Source organism: Mustelus asterias, chromosome 14, assembly GCF_964213995.1.
Source record: "Mustelus asterias chromosome 14, sMusAst1.hap1.1, whole genome shotgun sequence".
Classification (NCBI taxonomy): Eukaryota; Metazoa; Chordata; class Chondrichthyes; order Carcharhiniformes; family Triakidae; genus Mustelus; species Mustelus asterias.
The window spans coordinates 44,633,945-44,647,602 of NC_135814.1; the positions used below are offsets into that span (position 1 = coordinate 44,633,945).

The 13,658-nt window shown below is 40.1% G+C and overlaps 1 protein-coding gene across 1 annotated transcript in view; it reads left to right on the plus strand.

Moving 5' to 3' along the window:
* Positions 1-13,658, plus strand: part of pla2r1 (phospholipase A2 receptor 1) — a 127,903-nt gene that overhangs the window by 89,642 nt on the left and 24,603 nt on the right. Inside the window, exons 18-22 of the mRNA XM_078228257.1 lie at positions 1,443-1,510; positions 1,603-1,706; positions 11,688-11,830; positions 12,281-12,398; positions 13,174-13,334. Coding sequence (XP_078084383.1) covers positions 1,443-1,510; positions 1,603-1,706; positions 11,688-11,830; positions 12,281-12,398; positions 13,174-13,334 — 594 coding nt within the window. The remainder of the gene's footprint in view (positions 1-1,442; positions 1,511-1,602; positions 1,707-11,687; positions 11,831-12,280; positions 12,399-13,173; positions 13,335-13,658) is intronic.

Here is a 13,658-nt window from a genome sequence, read left to right on the forward strand (position 1 = left end):
CATTGAAAACTGCCCCTAACAAAATTCAGCAAAGGGCTCAGGGAGTTCCATTTAGCCACTGTGGAAGCTAAAGCCTGGCTTGGTGCTTACTGTATGTGCTAAAAAAAACTCAATCTAACTACTCAATTACTTAAATCATTATAAATCCTTAAGTCCAAGAACAATATATTTATGTATTTTAACCATATTTCATAAATTAATCTGGAAAAAAAAGTCATTGTTTTCCAGTTCACAAAGAGTAAAATATGCAGTGCAATTTGCAAAGCGAAATTCTATCATTTCATAGAAATCATAGAAACCCTACAGTGCAGAAGGAGGCCATTCGGCCCATCGAGTCTGCACCGACCACAATCCCACCCAGGCTCTACCCCCACATATTTACCCGCTAATCCCTCTAACCTCCGCATCCCAGGAATCTAAGGGGCAATTTTTAACCTGGCCAATCAACCTAACCCCCACATCTTTGGACTGTGGGAGGAAACCGGAGCACCCGGAGGAAACCCACGCAGACACGAGGAGAATGTGCAAACTCTACACAGACAGTGACCCGAGCATCGAACCCGGGACCCTGGAGCTGTGAAGCAGCAGTGCTAACCACTGTGCTACCGTGCCGCCCTTTGTGCAAACATTACAGAAAAAATACAAAACAGTAGATAAATCAGATCTAAGTGAAAGAAATTCATCAATTAGAATTGTCCTCACTCTGATTGGACTGGACTTGAATTGAAAACCAACTTTAAAATGACCTAATTTGTCTATTAAATACAAAATTTTGCAAATTTTTGATTTTTCTGAAGAACAATATGAAGATGTACTTCCCTGCCAGATACTCAAGGCAGCTCATTTATTGGTGGATGTTCATTGATAGGGAAAGTATCCAAATTATATTAATCTTAATTCTTAGCTACTTCACTGACTGGGTACTTCGACTGAATGCACATTATCATGCAGAGCTTCAAAGCCTATATCCTATTACGTATTTTCACTTGATTTCCACCCACCTTGTCCTTAACCCCAGTGAAATCTCTTGCTTGCCTTAGTTGCTTCCAGGCCCAACCTTTCCAATGTTCCCTTTGCAGGTTAAGTGTTCCATCCAAATTAAACTCCAATTTCTCCAAAACTCTGTTATGCATTCTCTATCGCTTCTGCCTTCCCTAATCTCCAGTGGTTCAGTCCATCTGCCTATTGAGCCATCAGGGAATAGGAAAACTAACCATTAATTTATTCATACATAATAATAATCGTAATCTCGGAAGTGCATATTGATTTTTTCAGCACGAATGCCGTATATTGGACTTATTGAGTACCAGCTCATCTGGCTATATGTATTTCACTAGCATTTATTTCAGAGTTCTTTCTGATCTGAAGATGTTCTGCAACTTGTAACAAAAGACACAATTCATGCAGTCCTTTTTCATGTATTCTTCACTGTTGTTCTACAGCTTATAACAAATGGCAATGAAAAGTGGTGGATTGGATTGTATGCGGAAAATTCCAAAGCCGGATTTCGGTAAGAAGAGACAAACTCCAAAAATTGTCCTGTAGTGTCATTAGTCAATCATTAATGATATTTATCCTATTAAATGATTTATTTGTATATAGTTGGATAGATGATTCATCAATGTATTACAAGAATTGGGATGACAACTATCCAAGCCGTTTGCCCAAACATAGTGACAGATGTGTTTACATGTCATCAAAAACAGGTAATTTATTCCATTATACCAATCATGAAATGTGTTACGTTAATATTTGGGGACATAGCTTTGCCAGGTATTTATAAAGTGATGAGCAGTTGGAAGCATTCTTTAACAGAACCTTAGCAAACCAATTACATTATGAATTGAGCAGAGTTGACACTGCAACAATCATTCCGCTGTAGAAAGAAAATTCAGCATTTAGCTCTTACCTTTAAAATCACATTTTATGAGCCTTCATTAAAATTGTTAAAATTAAAAATGTAACAATAGTCATTCGCACACTTTCATCTGATTGTCACCACAGCGTAATAACATTCTCTATAATTTCCATAAATAATGTGAATCTGATATAGAATCATTATTAAGCAACTTGTGCAAGTCCTGTGCTGCTCAGTAACTCAAAAATATCCCACAAGTCTTTGTCTCAACACCCACTTCTCCACTCCCCACACCCTGTAGATCAATTTGAATATCCTCCCAATGTAACAATCAGACCTAAATAAGAGTAAGGACAGTGTTATAACATAAGGAATAGAAGCAAGAGTAGATCATATTGCTACTCAAATACCTTCTACTATTCAGTAAGCCCATAACTGATCTTCTGCTTCAACTCCAGTTTCCCACCTATTCCCTTGATTCCTTGAGAAACCAAAAATCTGCCTATTTCAGATTTGAATATACTCAATGGTAGAGTATTCGCATTAGAAAATTCCAAAGATTTATAACCCCTTTTCTATTTTTCCTAGCAAACTGAATAATCTGACACTTCCCCATAATATACTCTATTGCCATCTTTGTTGCCCACTCACTTAATCTGTCTGCATCATTTTGCAGCCTCTTTGTCTCCTCCTCATTCCTACCTAGCCGTGTCTTGCGGCAAACTTGAATATATTACTCTTGATTTCTTTATCGAAACCACTAATATAAATTGTAAATTCCTGAGACCCTAGCACTGACCCTTGTGGCAATCCGCCAGTTAGAGCCTGCCCAAATTGAAAATGCCCTGTTTACCCCTGCTCTCTGTCCGTTAACCAATCCTCACTCAATCCTAATATACCACCCTCTACTCCATGGGCCTATAGCTTGCACATGAATGTATTATATGATACCTTATTGAATGCCTTTGGAATACCACCTACTGGCTCCCCTTTCTCTATTAGTTATGTTTTCAAGTAATAAATTTGACAATCATGATTTCTCTTCCATAAAACAAATTTGACTGTCTGATGTAATACAGCATCATTTTATAAGTGAAATAAGATTTTCTTAATAATAGATTCTAGTGCTTTCCCAATGATGATGTCAGGCTGACTGCCTTGCAGCTCCCTATTTTCTTTCTTTCTCCTTGTTTAACTAGTGATGTTACATTAGTAACTTCTAGTCCATTGGAACCATTTTAAAATCAAGAGAATTTAATAAAATCTTAACCATAATATCCATTGTCTCTTTAGCTACCTCTTTTAGAATGCTACGATGCCGGCCATCATGCCCTAAGGATTTGATGGTTTTTAGTCCCTTAAATTTCTCAAATAAATTTTCTATGCTAATATTAGTTACAGTAAGTTTCTCACTTAATTAGTCCCTTGGACTTAATTAGTCCCAATATCTATATCAGATATGGATTACCCTCTATATCTGATATATAATCTGGTATATATCTGGTTCAGACTTTACTTTGAAGAGAAACACAAAGTATGTATTCAATGTCAACATGCTGTCCCATGACAATTTCAACTGTCCTTACCTCTAAGGGCAAAACATTTCCTTTAGCTACTCTCTTCTTTTTTACTCTTACAATCTGTTTTTGTTGTTAGCCAATTAATTTTCATACTCAATTTTTATTGTTCTCCCTTTTTATCAGCTTTTTGGACTCCTTTACCGGTTTCTAACACATTCCCAATCCTCAGGATTAGCACTATCTTTTACAACATTATAAGCCTCTTTGTTTTATTTCATGTTATCCTAACTTTCCTAGTCAGCCACAAAAAGATCTTATCATGTTTTTTGTTTTTTAGTGGATCATATTTTTATTGAAAATTTTGAATCCTTTCTTTAAATGTTCCCACTATTTATTTACCACCAAGTATTTTAGTCTACTTACCCAATCCACATTAGCCAGCTCTCCCTTAATTCCTATGAAATTGACTTTGTTTGAGATTTTTGTTTGTGATTGAAGGATGCTACTTTCAAGTTTAATAGGGTATTATAATCACTTTTTCCCAGAGGATCGTTTACTCTGAGGTTGTTATTTAACCCTAGCCTCATTACACAATGTAAGATTGAATTATCCCAAGTTGGTTCCACAATGTATTTTCGAGGAACCTGTTGCAAGAGCATTCTACAAAACTATCTTCCTGATTTTTTCTTATTTGTCCATGGGATGTGGGCATCACTGACTGGGCCAGCATTTATTGCCCATATCTAATTTCCCAGAACTCAGTGGTTTGCTAGGCCACTCCAGAGGCATTTAAGAGTCACCCACATTGTTGTGGGTTTGGAGCCGCATGTAGGCCGGACCAGGTAAGGATAGTAGATTTCCTTCCCTAAAGGACGTTAGTGAGCCAGAATGATTTTTATGACAATCGACAATGGTTTCATGGTCACCATAAGACTCATAATTCCAGATTTTTATTGAATTCAAGTTTCACCATCTGCTGTGGTGGAATTTGAACCCAGGTCCCCAGAGCATTACCCTAGGTCTCTGGATTTCTAGTCCAGTGACAAAACCATTGTGCCATTGCCTCCTCTTCCCTCTCCACCCGACCCCCCCCCCAACCCAATTTTCCAATTTAATCTGTCCAGTCTACATGAAAATTAAACACCCCACGAATATTACATTGTTCCAATTGCCTGCTAACCATGTTAAGGCAATTAAGTCAAACCCATTTATCTCTATTTGTGTCGGTAATTCACCTGCCTAATTGTGAATATTTTGTGCGTTCAGATAAAGAACCTTAAGTTTTTCTTTCAACCACTATTCTTTACATGGTGATTCAATGAGGCACTGTTAGTGTTAAACTCTCTGTTCCTTTCTGATTCATTCTGCTTGTCATTCACCAAATCACACTCTATTCCCCTGACGTTTCTCTTTAGATTTCTAATTTTCCCTTCACCTGACCTCTTAGGGGAAATGTCTTAAGATGCTATCGAAGAACTGGGTTTTAAAAAGGCTTTGGGAGTTTGCAAAGCAGAAGGATTGAGAATTCCAGGGTCTGCAGAACAAGATGACCAAAGGGGCTGCCACTGATGGTAGAGTCATGGGTTGTGGGCTACATATAGATGAGGTGGGTGTTGAGCAAGTCTTCTATATTGTTATAAAAGGTTGTCGTCTTTTGTACATGGGATCATTTCTGAACTTCTGCTCAAATTGACATGCTGTGTAATTGAGGTTACACGAATCAGGATGGGTATGACAGAAACCAAAACTAACTTAAGCCAGCATGGCAATCACCCATCCATTTCATTGGAGTCTGAAAACAAAACTAAATAGTTCATCAAAAAATTATAAGCATTTCCATCTCAGTCACTCCCATAATTTTCACTAGATTCTAATATTCTAGAGCATGCACAACCTTCTCCCGTTACTACATCATATTAGACCTATCCACATCCCTTTATTGTCTCCCACACCTGAAAACATACCTCATGAGACTCATTGTGAAGAACATGTGTGAAAAGCTTTGTACCTTCTCCCCATATCCTTTATATAATATGGTGACCAGAACTGTGCACATTTTTCTCAAGTGTGCACTAACCAAGGTTCTGTAAATGTGACGTAACCTCTCTGCTTTTCAATGTATCCCTCTAGAAATGAATCCCAGTGCTTTATTTTATTCTAGTGGCCTCATTAACATGCGTTACTATGTTAATAGTTTCTGTATCTGCCCCTGGATCCCTGGTTTCTCCATCCCATTTAGAATTACTATTCAAATTGTAAGTGGCTTCCTTATTCTTCCTAACAATATGTGACTTGCTTGTATTGAAATTCATTGATGCCCTGCCAAAGTTGAAAGGCCCACCCACTTGTTTTTAATAAATACATACAAAAAATGCTTACATTGTTCAAAAGTTTGGTGTTGCTAGGTGGTCAGGCAAACACTGTCTATATTTTAACTTGGAAAATTAGACACAGAACAAAGGCAAGCATTGTAGGGTGTGTGGAAAATAATATGTAGGCTATTCTATCACAGATCCCCAGTGTGTCAGGGGCAGCACATTTGTCAGAAATGTGTGTCTCTGGAGCAGAGAATTTCTGTGCTCATGTAGCAATTGGTCACAATCCAAAGCATCAGAGAGGATTAATTGTATTTTGCAGGATGTGGTCAGCCAAGAGGCAGTATTCAGAAGTTTACAGACACAGCGATAATGTAGAAAAAGGAAAAGGGATGACCACCTTTGAGTAGCAGAGCGAATCAGTTGCGAGGAAACCTTGAGTTACCTTGATACATAGGCTTTGAGACAATGAGTGATACAAACAATATTGTAGAAGGAGTAAACAGTCTTGAAACATTAAATGAGGAAACCAGGGAAAAAACTAATTGGATACAAGCGAGGTACTGGAGGATTGAGCGTCTACAAACATTGTACCATTATTTAAAAAGGATGTGAGGGATCGGCCAAATAATTATAGGCCAGTCAGTTTGACTTGGTGGTGGGAAAATTATTAGAATCAATTCTGAGAAACTGATAAACTGTCACTGGGTTAATCAGAGATAGCCAGCATGGTTGTTTTATGGGAAGGTCATGCCTCACTAATATAATCAAATATTTTGAGGAAGTATCAAGGAGGATTGATGAGGGTAGTGTAGTGGATGTTGGCTACGTTGGATGTCCTGACAATTTTGTTGAGACAAATACATGATTAAAAAGAGAAAGAGACAATTATCAGTCTGCATTACTGACCATCAAACCGCAGCGATTAGCAGGTCAGATCTACTGACAGTTTGGAGAGCTATTTACAAACAAGACAGTAACAGCATTGGATGAGTTTAACAGTCCTATGATGGACTGGGATAAAATGAATGCCTCTGGTCAAATTGAAGAATGCTTTTTATAATGTGGTCACCAGCTTCCTAGATTGATATCTTTGGAGCCCAAGGAAAGAAATGTTACTGAGTTTAGCTATGGGAAATGGATTTTAGTCAGATTTGACAAGATCCCACATGACAGACTGGTTAGAACAGTAAATACCCGTGGGATACAGTGGAAGGTGGACAGTTGGATCCAAAAGTGGTGCAGTGACAGGAAACATAGGGTAATGGTCAATGGATCTTTCTGCAAATGGGAAGTGATTTCTAGCGGCATTCCACATGGCTCAGTATTGGATCCCATGCTATTTGCTGTATAATTCAATGATTCACACTTAAACGTGGGTGGCATGATTGGGAAATTTGGGGTGGAACTTTTCATTCTCTGCACAGAGTGCTGGCTGAGGTGAGTAAACCGATGTGCAGCTTGCAGGCTGCACTGCCGGCTTTTCCCTCCAGATTATGCAGACCCTCTCACAGGAGGCCTCAACACCCACGAGGGAAACACACCTCACACACACAAGGGGAACCCCCAACTGATTAGGAGAACACCCCTAAAGCAGCTTTCTAGAGACCCCTCCCCACTCTCCAGCAGTGCCAAATTACTGCCCAGGCATGTCCCTTTCCCAGGGGTGGGGGTTTGTGGGGGGGGGGGGCTGCAGCAGGGGGCTATACTCATCTATGTTCCCTCAGCAGGTTTCCCTCACCTGGTTCATGTTTTTAAAAAGCTGCTAGAAACTTCGCCAACAGAGGGGAAATTCAAAATGTGGGGAATGACACAGTGGGAAAGCCTGTTAATTATTAAAATAAGATTCCTGACCCTCCTAGGCGGGAACTTCATTACATCACCAGCAAGGGATGGGGAGGATCATCAGAAAACAAGATCTCACCAGAAAACATGAGCTTAAAAACCGCAGCCATGCAGTTGACACAAAACATGGCCGTGCAGTTGATTGTGAAGAGGATAACTGTCAATTCCAGAATTGTATCAGTGGTTTGGTTGAGTGGATAGGAAAGTAATGAATGGAATTCAATCCAGAGAAGTGTGAGGTAATGTATTTGGGGAGGACAAACAAAATAAGGAAATACACAATTTATGGGAAAATATTGGAAGTGGGAGACCTTGGAATGCATGTCCTGAAGGTGGCAGGACAGTTGGGTCAGGTGGTAAAGAAAGCATATGGAATGCTTTCCTTTATTGGATGAGGTAATGCTGGAACTGTATAAAACACTGGTTAAGCCACAAAGAACAAAGAACAGTACAGCACAGGAAACAGGCCCTTCGGCCCTCCAAGCCTGTGCCGCTCATTGATCCAGCTAGACCATTCGTTTGTATCCCTCCATTCCCAGAATGCTCATGTGACTATCCAGGTGAGTCTTAAACGATGCCAGCGTGTCTGCCTCCACCACCCTACTTGGCAGCGCATTCCAGGCCCCCGCCACTCTCTGTGTAAAAAACGTCCCTCTGATGTCTGAGTTATACCTCGCCCCTCTCACCTTGAGCCCGTGGCCCCTCGTGATCGTTACCTCCGACCTGGGAAAAAGCTCCCCACTGTTCACCCTATCTATACCCATCATAATTTTGTACACCTCTATTAGGTCTCCCCTCATTCTCCGTCTTTCCAGGGAGAACAAGCCCAGTTTACCCAATCTCTCCTCATAACTAAGACCCTCCATACCAGGCAACATCCTGGTAAACCTTCTCTGCACTCTCTCTAAAGCCTTCACGTCCTTCTGGTAGTGCGGCGACCAGAACTGGATGCAGTACTCCAAATGTGGCCTAACCAGCGTTCTATACAGCTGCAACATCAGACTCCAGCTTTTATACTCTATACCCCGTCCTATAAAGGCAAGCATACCATATGTCTTCTTCACCACCTTGTCCACCTGTGCTGCCACCTTCAAGGATTTGTGGACTTGCACACCTAGGTCCCTCTGTGTTTCTATACTCTTGATGGCTCTGCCATTTATTGTATAACTTCCCCCTACGTTAGTTCTTCCAAAATGCATCACTTCGCATTTATCTGGATTAAATTCCATCTGCCATTTCTCTGCCCAATTTTCCAGCCTATCTATATCCTGCTGTATTGTCCGACAATGTACATTGCTATCCACAAGTCCAGCCAACTTCGTGTCATCCGCAAACTTGCTAATAACACCAGTTACACCTTCTTCCAAATCATTTATATATATATCACAAATAGCAGAGGTCCCAGTACAGAGCCCTGTGGAACACCATTGGTCACAGACCTCCAGCCGGAAAAAGGCCCTTCGACTGCTACCCTCTGTCTCCTGTGGCCAAGCCAGTTCTCTACCCATCTAGCCACCTCTCCTTGTATCCCATGAGCCTTAACGTTCTTAACCAACCTGCCATGAGGGACTTTGTCAAATGCCTTACTGAAATCCATATAGACAGTTGGAATTTTGCATAAGAACATAAGAACTAGGAGCAGGTGTAGGCCATCTGGCCCCTCGAGCCTGCTCCACCATTCAATAAGATCATGGCTGATCTTTTCATGGACTCAGCTCCACTTACCCGCCCGCTCACCATAACCCTTAATTCCTTTACTGTTCAAAAATTTATCTGTCCTTGCCTTAAAAAACATTCAATTAGGTAGCCTCAACTGCTTGACTGGGCAGGGAATTCCACAGATTCACAACCCTTTGTGTGAAGAAGTTCCTCCTCAACTCAGTCCTAAATCTGCTTCCCCTTATTTTGAGGCTATGCTCCCTAGTTCTCGTTTCACCCGTCAATGGAAACAACTTCCCTGCTTCTATCTTATTTATTCCCTTCATAATCTTATATGTTTCTATAAGATCTCCCCTCATTCCTCTAAATTCCAATGAGTATAACCCCAGTCTACTCAGTCTCTCCTCATAAGCCAACCCTCTCAACTCTGGAATCAACCTAGTGAATCTCCCCTGCACCCTCTCCAGTGCCAGTATATCCTTTCTCAAGTAAGGAGACCAAAACTATACACAGTACTCCAGGTGTGGCCTCACCAGCATCTTATACAGCTGTAACATAGCCTCGCTGTTTTTAAATTCCATCCCTCTATCAATGAAGGACAAAATTCCATTTGCCTTCTTAATTACCTGCTGCATCTGCAAACCAACTCCTTGTGATTCTTGCACAAGGACACCCAGGTCCCTCTGCACAGCAGCATTCTGAAATTTTTTACCATTTAAATAATAGTCCATTTTGCTGTTATTCCTACCAAATTGGATGACCTCACATTTACCAACATTGTACTCCATCTGCCAGACCCTCGCTCACTCACTTAGACTATCTATATCCCTTTGCAGACTTTCAGCATCCTCTGCACACTTTGTTCTGCCACTCACACAGTTCTGGTTACTACATTACAGGAAGGGCATAATTGCTCTTGAGAGAGTGCAGAGGAGATTTACAAGGAAATTGACAGGGTTTGGAATGTTGAAATTGCAGCTATAGGAAAAATCGGATAGGCTAGGGTTGTTTTCCTTAGAACAGAGGAGGTTAAGGGGTAACCTGATTGAGGTGATCACAAGGAGCCTAGATAGAGTAGACAGGAAAGATTGGTTTCCTCTAGCAGAGAAGTCACTACCAGGGGGCATAGATTTAAAGTGATTGGTAGAAGGATTAGAGGGGACATGAAGGAAAACTTCTTCACCCAGCGGGTGGTGGATGTCTGGAATTGTCTACCTAGTTTGGTGGTGGAAGCAAAAACACTCCATTCATTTAAAAGGTACCTGGATCTGCACCTGAAGTGCAGTAACTTGCAAGGCTATGGACCAGGTATTAGAAGGTGGGATTAGAATGCACGGCTAGTTCTTTATTTTTTGGCCAGCACAGACACAATGGTCTGAATGGCCTTCTTGTGCTGTAACCTTTCTGTGGTTCTATGGTTCTAATCTTTCAAAATATTTGGAATCATGATTGAGTGGGGTATAGGTAAATCAACAAAGCATGCAAAATGAAATTGGAAAGTGAGAAATATTAATAGCTGTAGAGGAATATGATAAATTAGCTGTAACAGACATGTGGCTGAGATATGGAGAGAACAATGAACCTCATATTACAAGTAAGATTATCAAGAGAGATAGGAAAGGAAGAAAGGAGATGGAATTGCAGTGTCGTGAAGAATTCTTTCACACTGTTAGAATGTAAGGATGTCCTGACAGTTTTGTTGAGACATATGATTAGAAAGAGAAATGACACAATTATCAGTCTGCATTACCGACCATCAAGCAGCAGCAATTAGCAGGTCATATCTACTGACAGTTTGGAGAGCTATTTACAAACAAGACAATAATAGCATTGGATGAGTTTAACTGTCCTATGATGGACTGGGATAAAAAGAATGCCTCTGGTCAAATTGAAGAATGCATTTTATAAAGTGGTCATCAGCTTCCCAGATTGATATCTTTGGAGCCCAAGGATAGAAATGTTGCCGAGTTTAGCTCTGGGAAATGAAGTGAGGCAAATAAGTGGGAAAATAGGATAGCAATTGAGAATATAGAATAGAAAGAGTCATAAAGAGACAAGCATGAAGGTGCCTTATGTTTATAGCAAACTGACTGTGTTGACACCGTGAGAGGAATTTTCCCATCCCGCCCTTTGCAGGAATTGTAGCGGGTGGGACAAAATATTCAGCGGACCATATAAAGGTCTGTTGACCTTGGGCGAGAATTTCCGGTCTTGGCTGGAAATTCGCGCCCCATGTATTTTCACACTACATTTTCAATAAAAATTAAAGCTTATTACAGCAATTAGTTTATCAAATAATTCCTGGAAAGGTGCAAGCACTATTATAAATGTATTAATTTGCATAAGTAAGGAACTGTTTTTAGATCTACTGTACAATGTATATTAAAATCTGCATTTTCATATTTTTCTTGTATTGTCATTGTATTGCAATGTTGTCCTCGTCATTTGGACTATAATCTAGTGTTTATTTACATGTTTCTATCCTGACAGGGCGCTGGGGTGATAGCAAGTGCTTTCTGTCTCTTCCTTTCATCTGTAAACGTCACAATATATCACTGGTAGAGATTCACAAAGCTGAGAGCTACCTCCCAGACTTCTTGTGTCCAAAAGGTTGGCTGTATTTTGAACATAAGGTGATTTTAGAAAGAGAAAAAAAACTTTCATTGGAATTTTTACATAATGAATACTTTTAAGAAGACAGATATACCTTTTTGGTTGCAGCACTAGTAAACGTATCCAATGGTGGAGTAAAGACATTAAAATATATATTGAAAGTAATAAGCTGTATATTGAATTACAAAAAAAATTGTATACTGTTATTTTTGTATCATATTAGGTTGATTTTTTATCTGCAAATAACAGAAGAAAAACAACTTACAACGTACATTTGTTTCACGCCTTTCACATTCTCAGGATTTTACAAAGCAGTTTGCAGACATTTCATTTCTTGTGAAATGTAGTCACTTATTTTGTAGGCAAATAACAAGTAGGCAGAGTTTTAGCATGTTTATCGGTAGAAATGTAACCCAAAACTCGCACTATAAAGGAAACTTTGCTCATGACTTTTGTTTCCTCTGTAACAGTGTTTCCTGCTGTATGCCCCAAAGGATAGGAGTCAGCTAAAGCACTGGTATTCTGCTCAAATGTACTGCAGTATATACGGCGGAACACTTGCTACAATAGAAAATGAAATAGAACAAGGTAACTTAAAATAGCTGATGGGACATTTTACACAAATCTTGCATGTTTAGATTTTTGTCTCGTATATAATTGCATGTTCCTGCACTTATATAATAAACACAATGGCCCAGCTTTCCGATGGGATAGGGCAGTAGAGCAAGATGGCAATCCACTCCGACCCCACGAATATATCTAGAAGGTTGGCTCCATGACCTTTATCTGGAAGCTATGCTTTCTTCATTTCATCCGAGGCTCACCCCACCTCCCTTCCAATAGAATCCAGGGCCTAATGAGCAGCCCATATTTCCATCAATCGAACTGGAAAAATGTAGGAAAGACAATCCAGAGACTGGATTAAATTGCAATTGTGTTTCATTTAGTGTAATGAAGCCCCTATTAGTAGCTTAAATATGTGATAGCCCTACCTGCTTCTGTCGGGTGTCTCAGCTAGCTAACCTGTAGTTAGGAGTCAAAATGATAGCAGGATTCCAGCAGGAATGGGATGGTGCTGCAAAAGACTCCATTTTGAACAACCTACCCCTCAACCCCTGCCCAGTCCCGGTCAGACAGGGAAAAATAAAATCATCCCTATACCCGATTAAAGAATGATGCCATTGCTCAGGTGGCTGATAAGATAATGCTGTTGCTTCATTGCCCAGTGACATGTATTAATTGTTTTTAACACTTGATTTATTTTCCCATAAGTATAGCAACAATTATGAACTAGGCCATCAGTAGCAAAATTTTTACTCAGAGATTGAGTCAATTCTGTTTCCACTTTTTTTTAAATTCACAGCATTTTTAACAATTCAACTCCTGGATAGATCAACTAGTGTTTGGATAGGACTGCACAGTGATAATTTTGAACGTTGGGTGAATGGGAGGCCTGTGAAATATTCTAACTGGTTACCAAATGAACCAGCACGAGACACTGCAGATCCTTATAAAAACGATCCTGTGAGTTTGTTTTTTTCAAATCTGCCACCTGAAAATGTGCTGTCTATTAATAAGTTTTGTACAGTTTTGTCTTTCAACTAACAAATAGAGTAAGTGTGACTTAATTGGGGGCTGGGTTAGCTCAGTTGGCTGGACAGCAGGTTAGTGATGCAGAGTGATACCAACAGCACAAGTTCAATTCCCGTACTGGCTGAGGTTATTTATGAAGGCCCAGCCTTCTCAACCTTGCTCCTCATCTGAGGTGTGGTGATCCTCTGGTTAAATCATCACCAGTCAGCTCTCCCCCTCAAAGGGGAAAGCTGCCTATGATCATCTGGGACTATG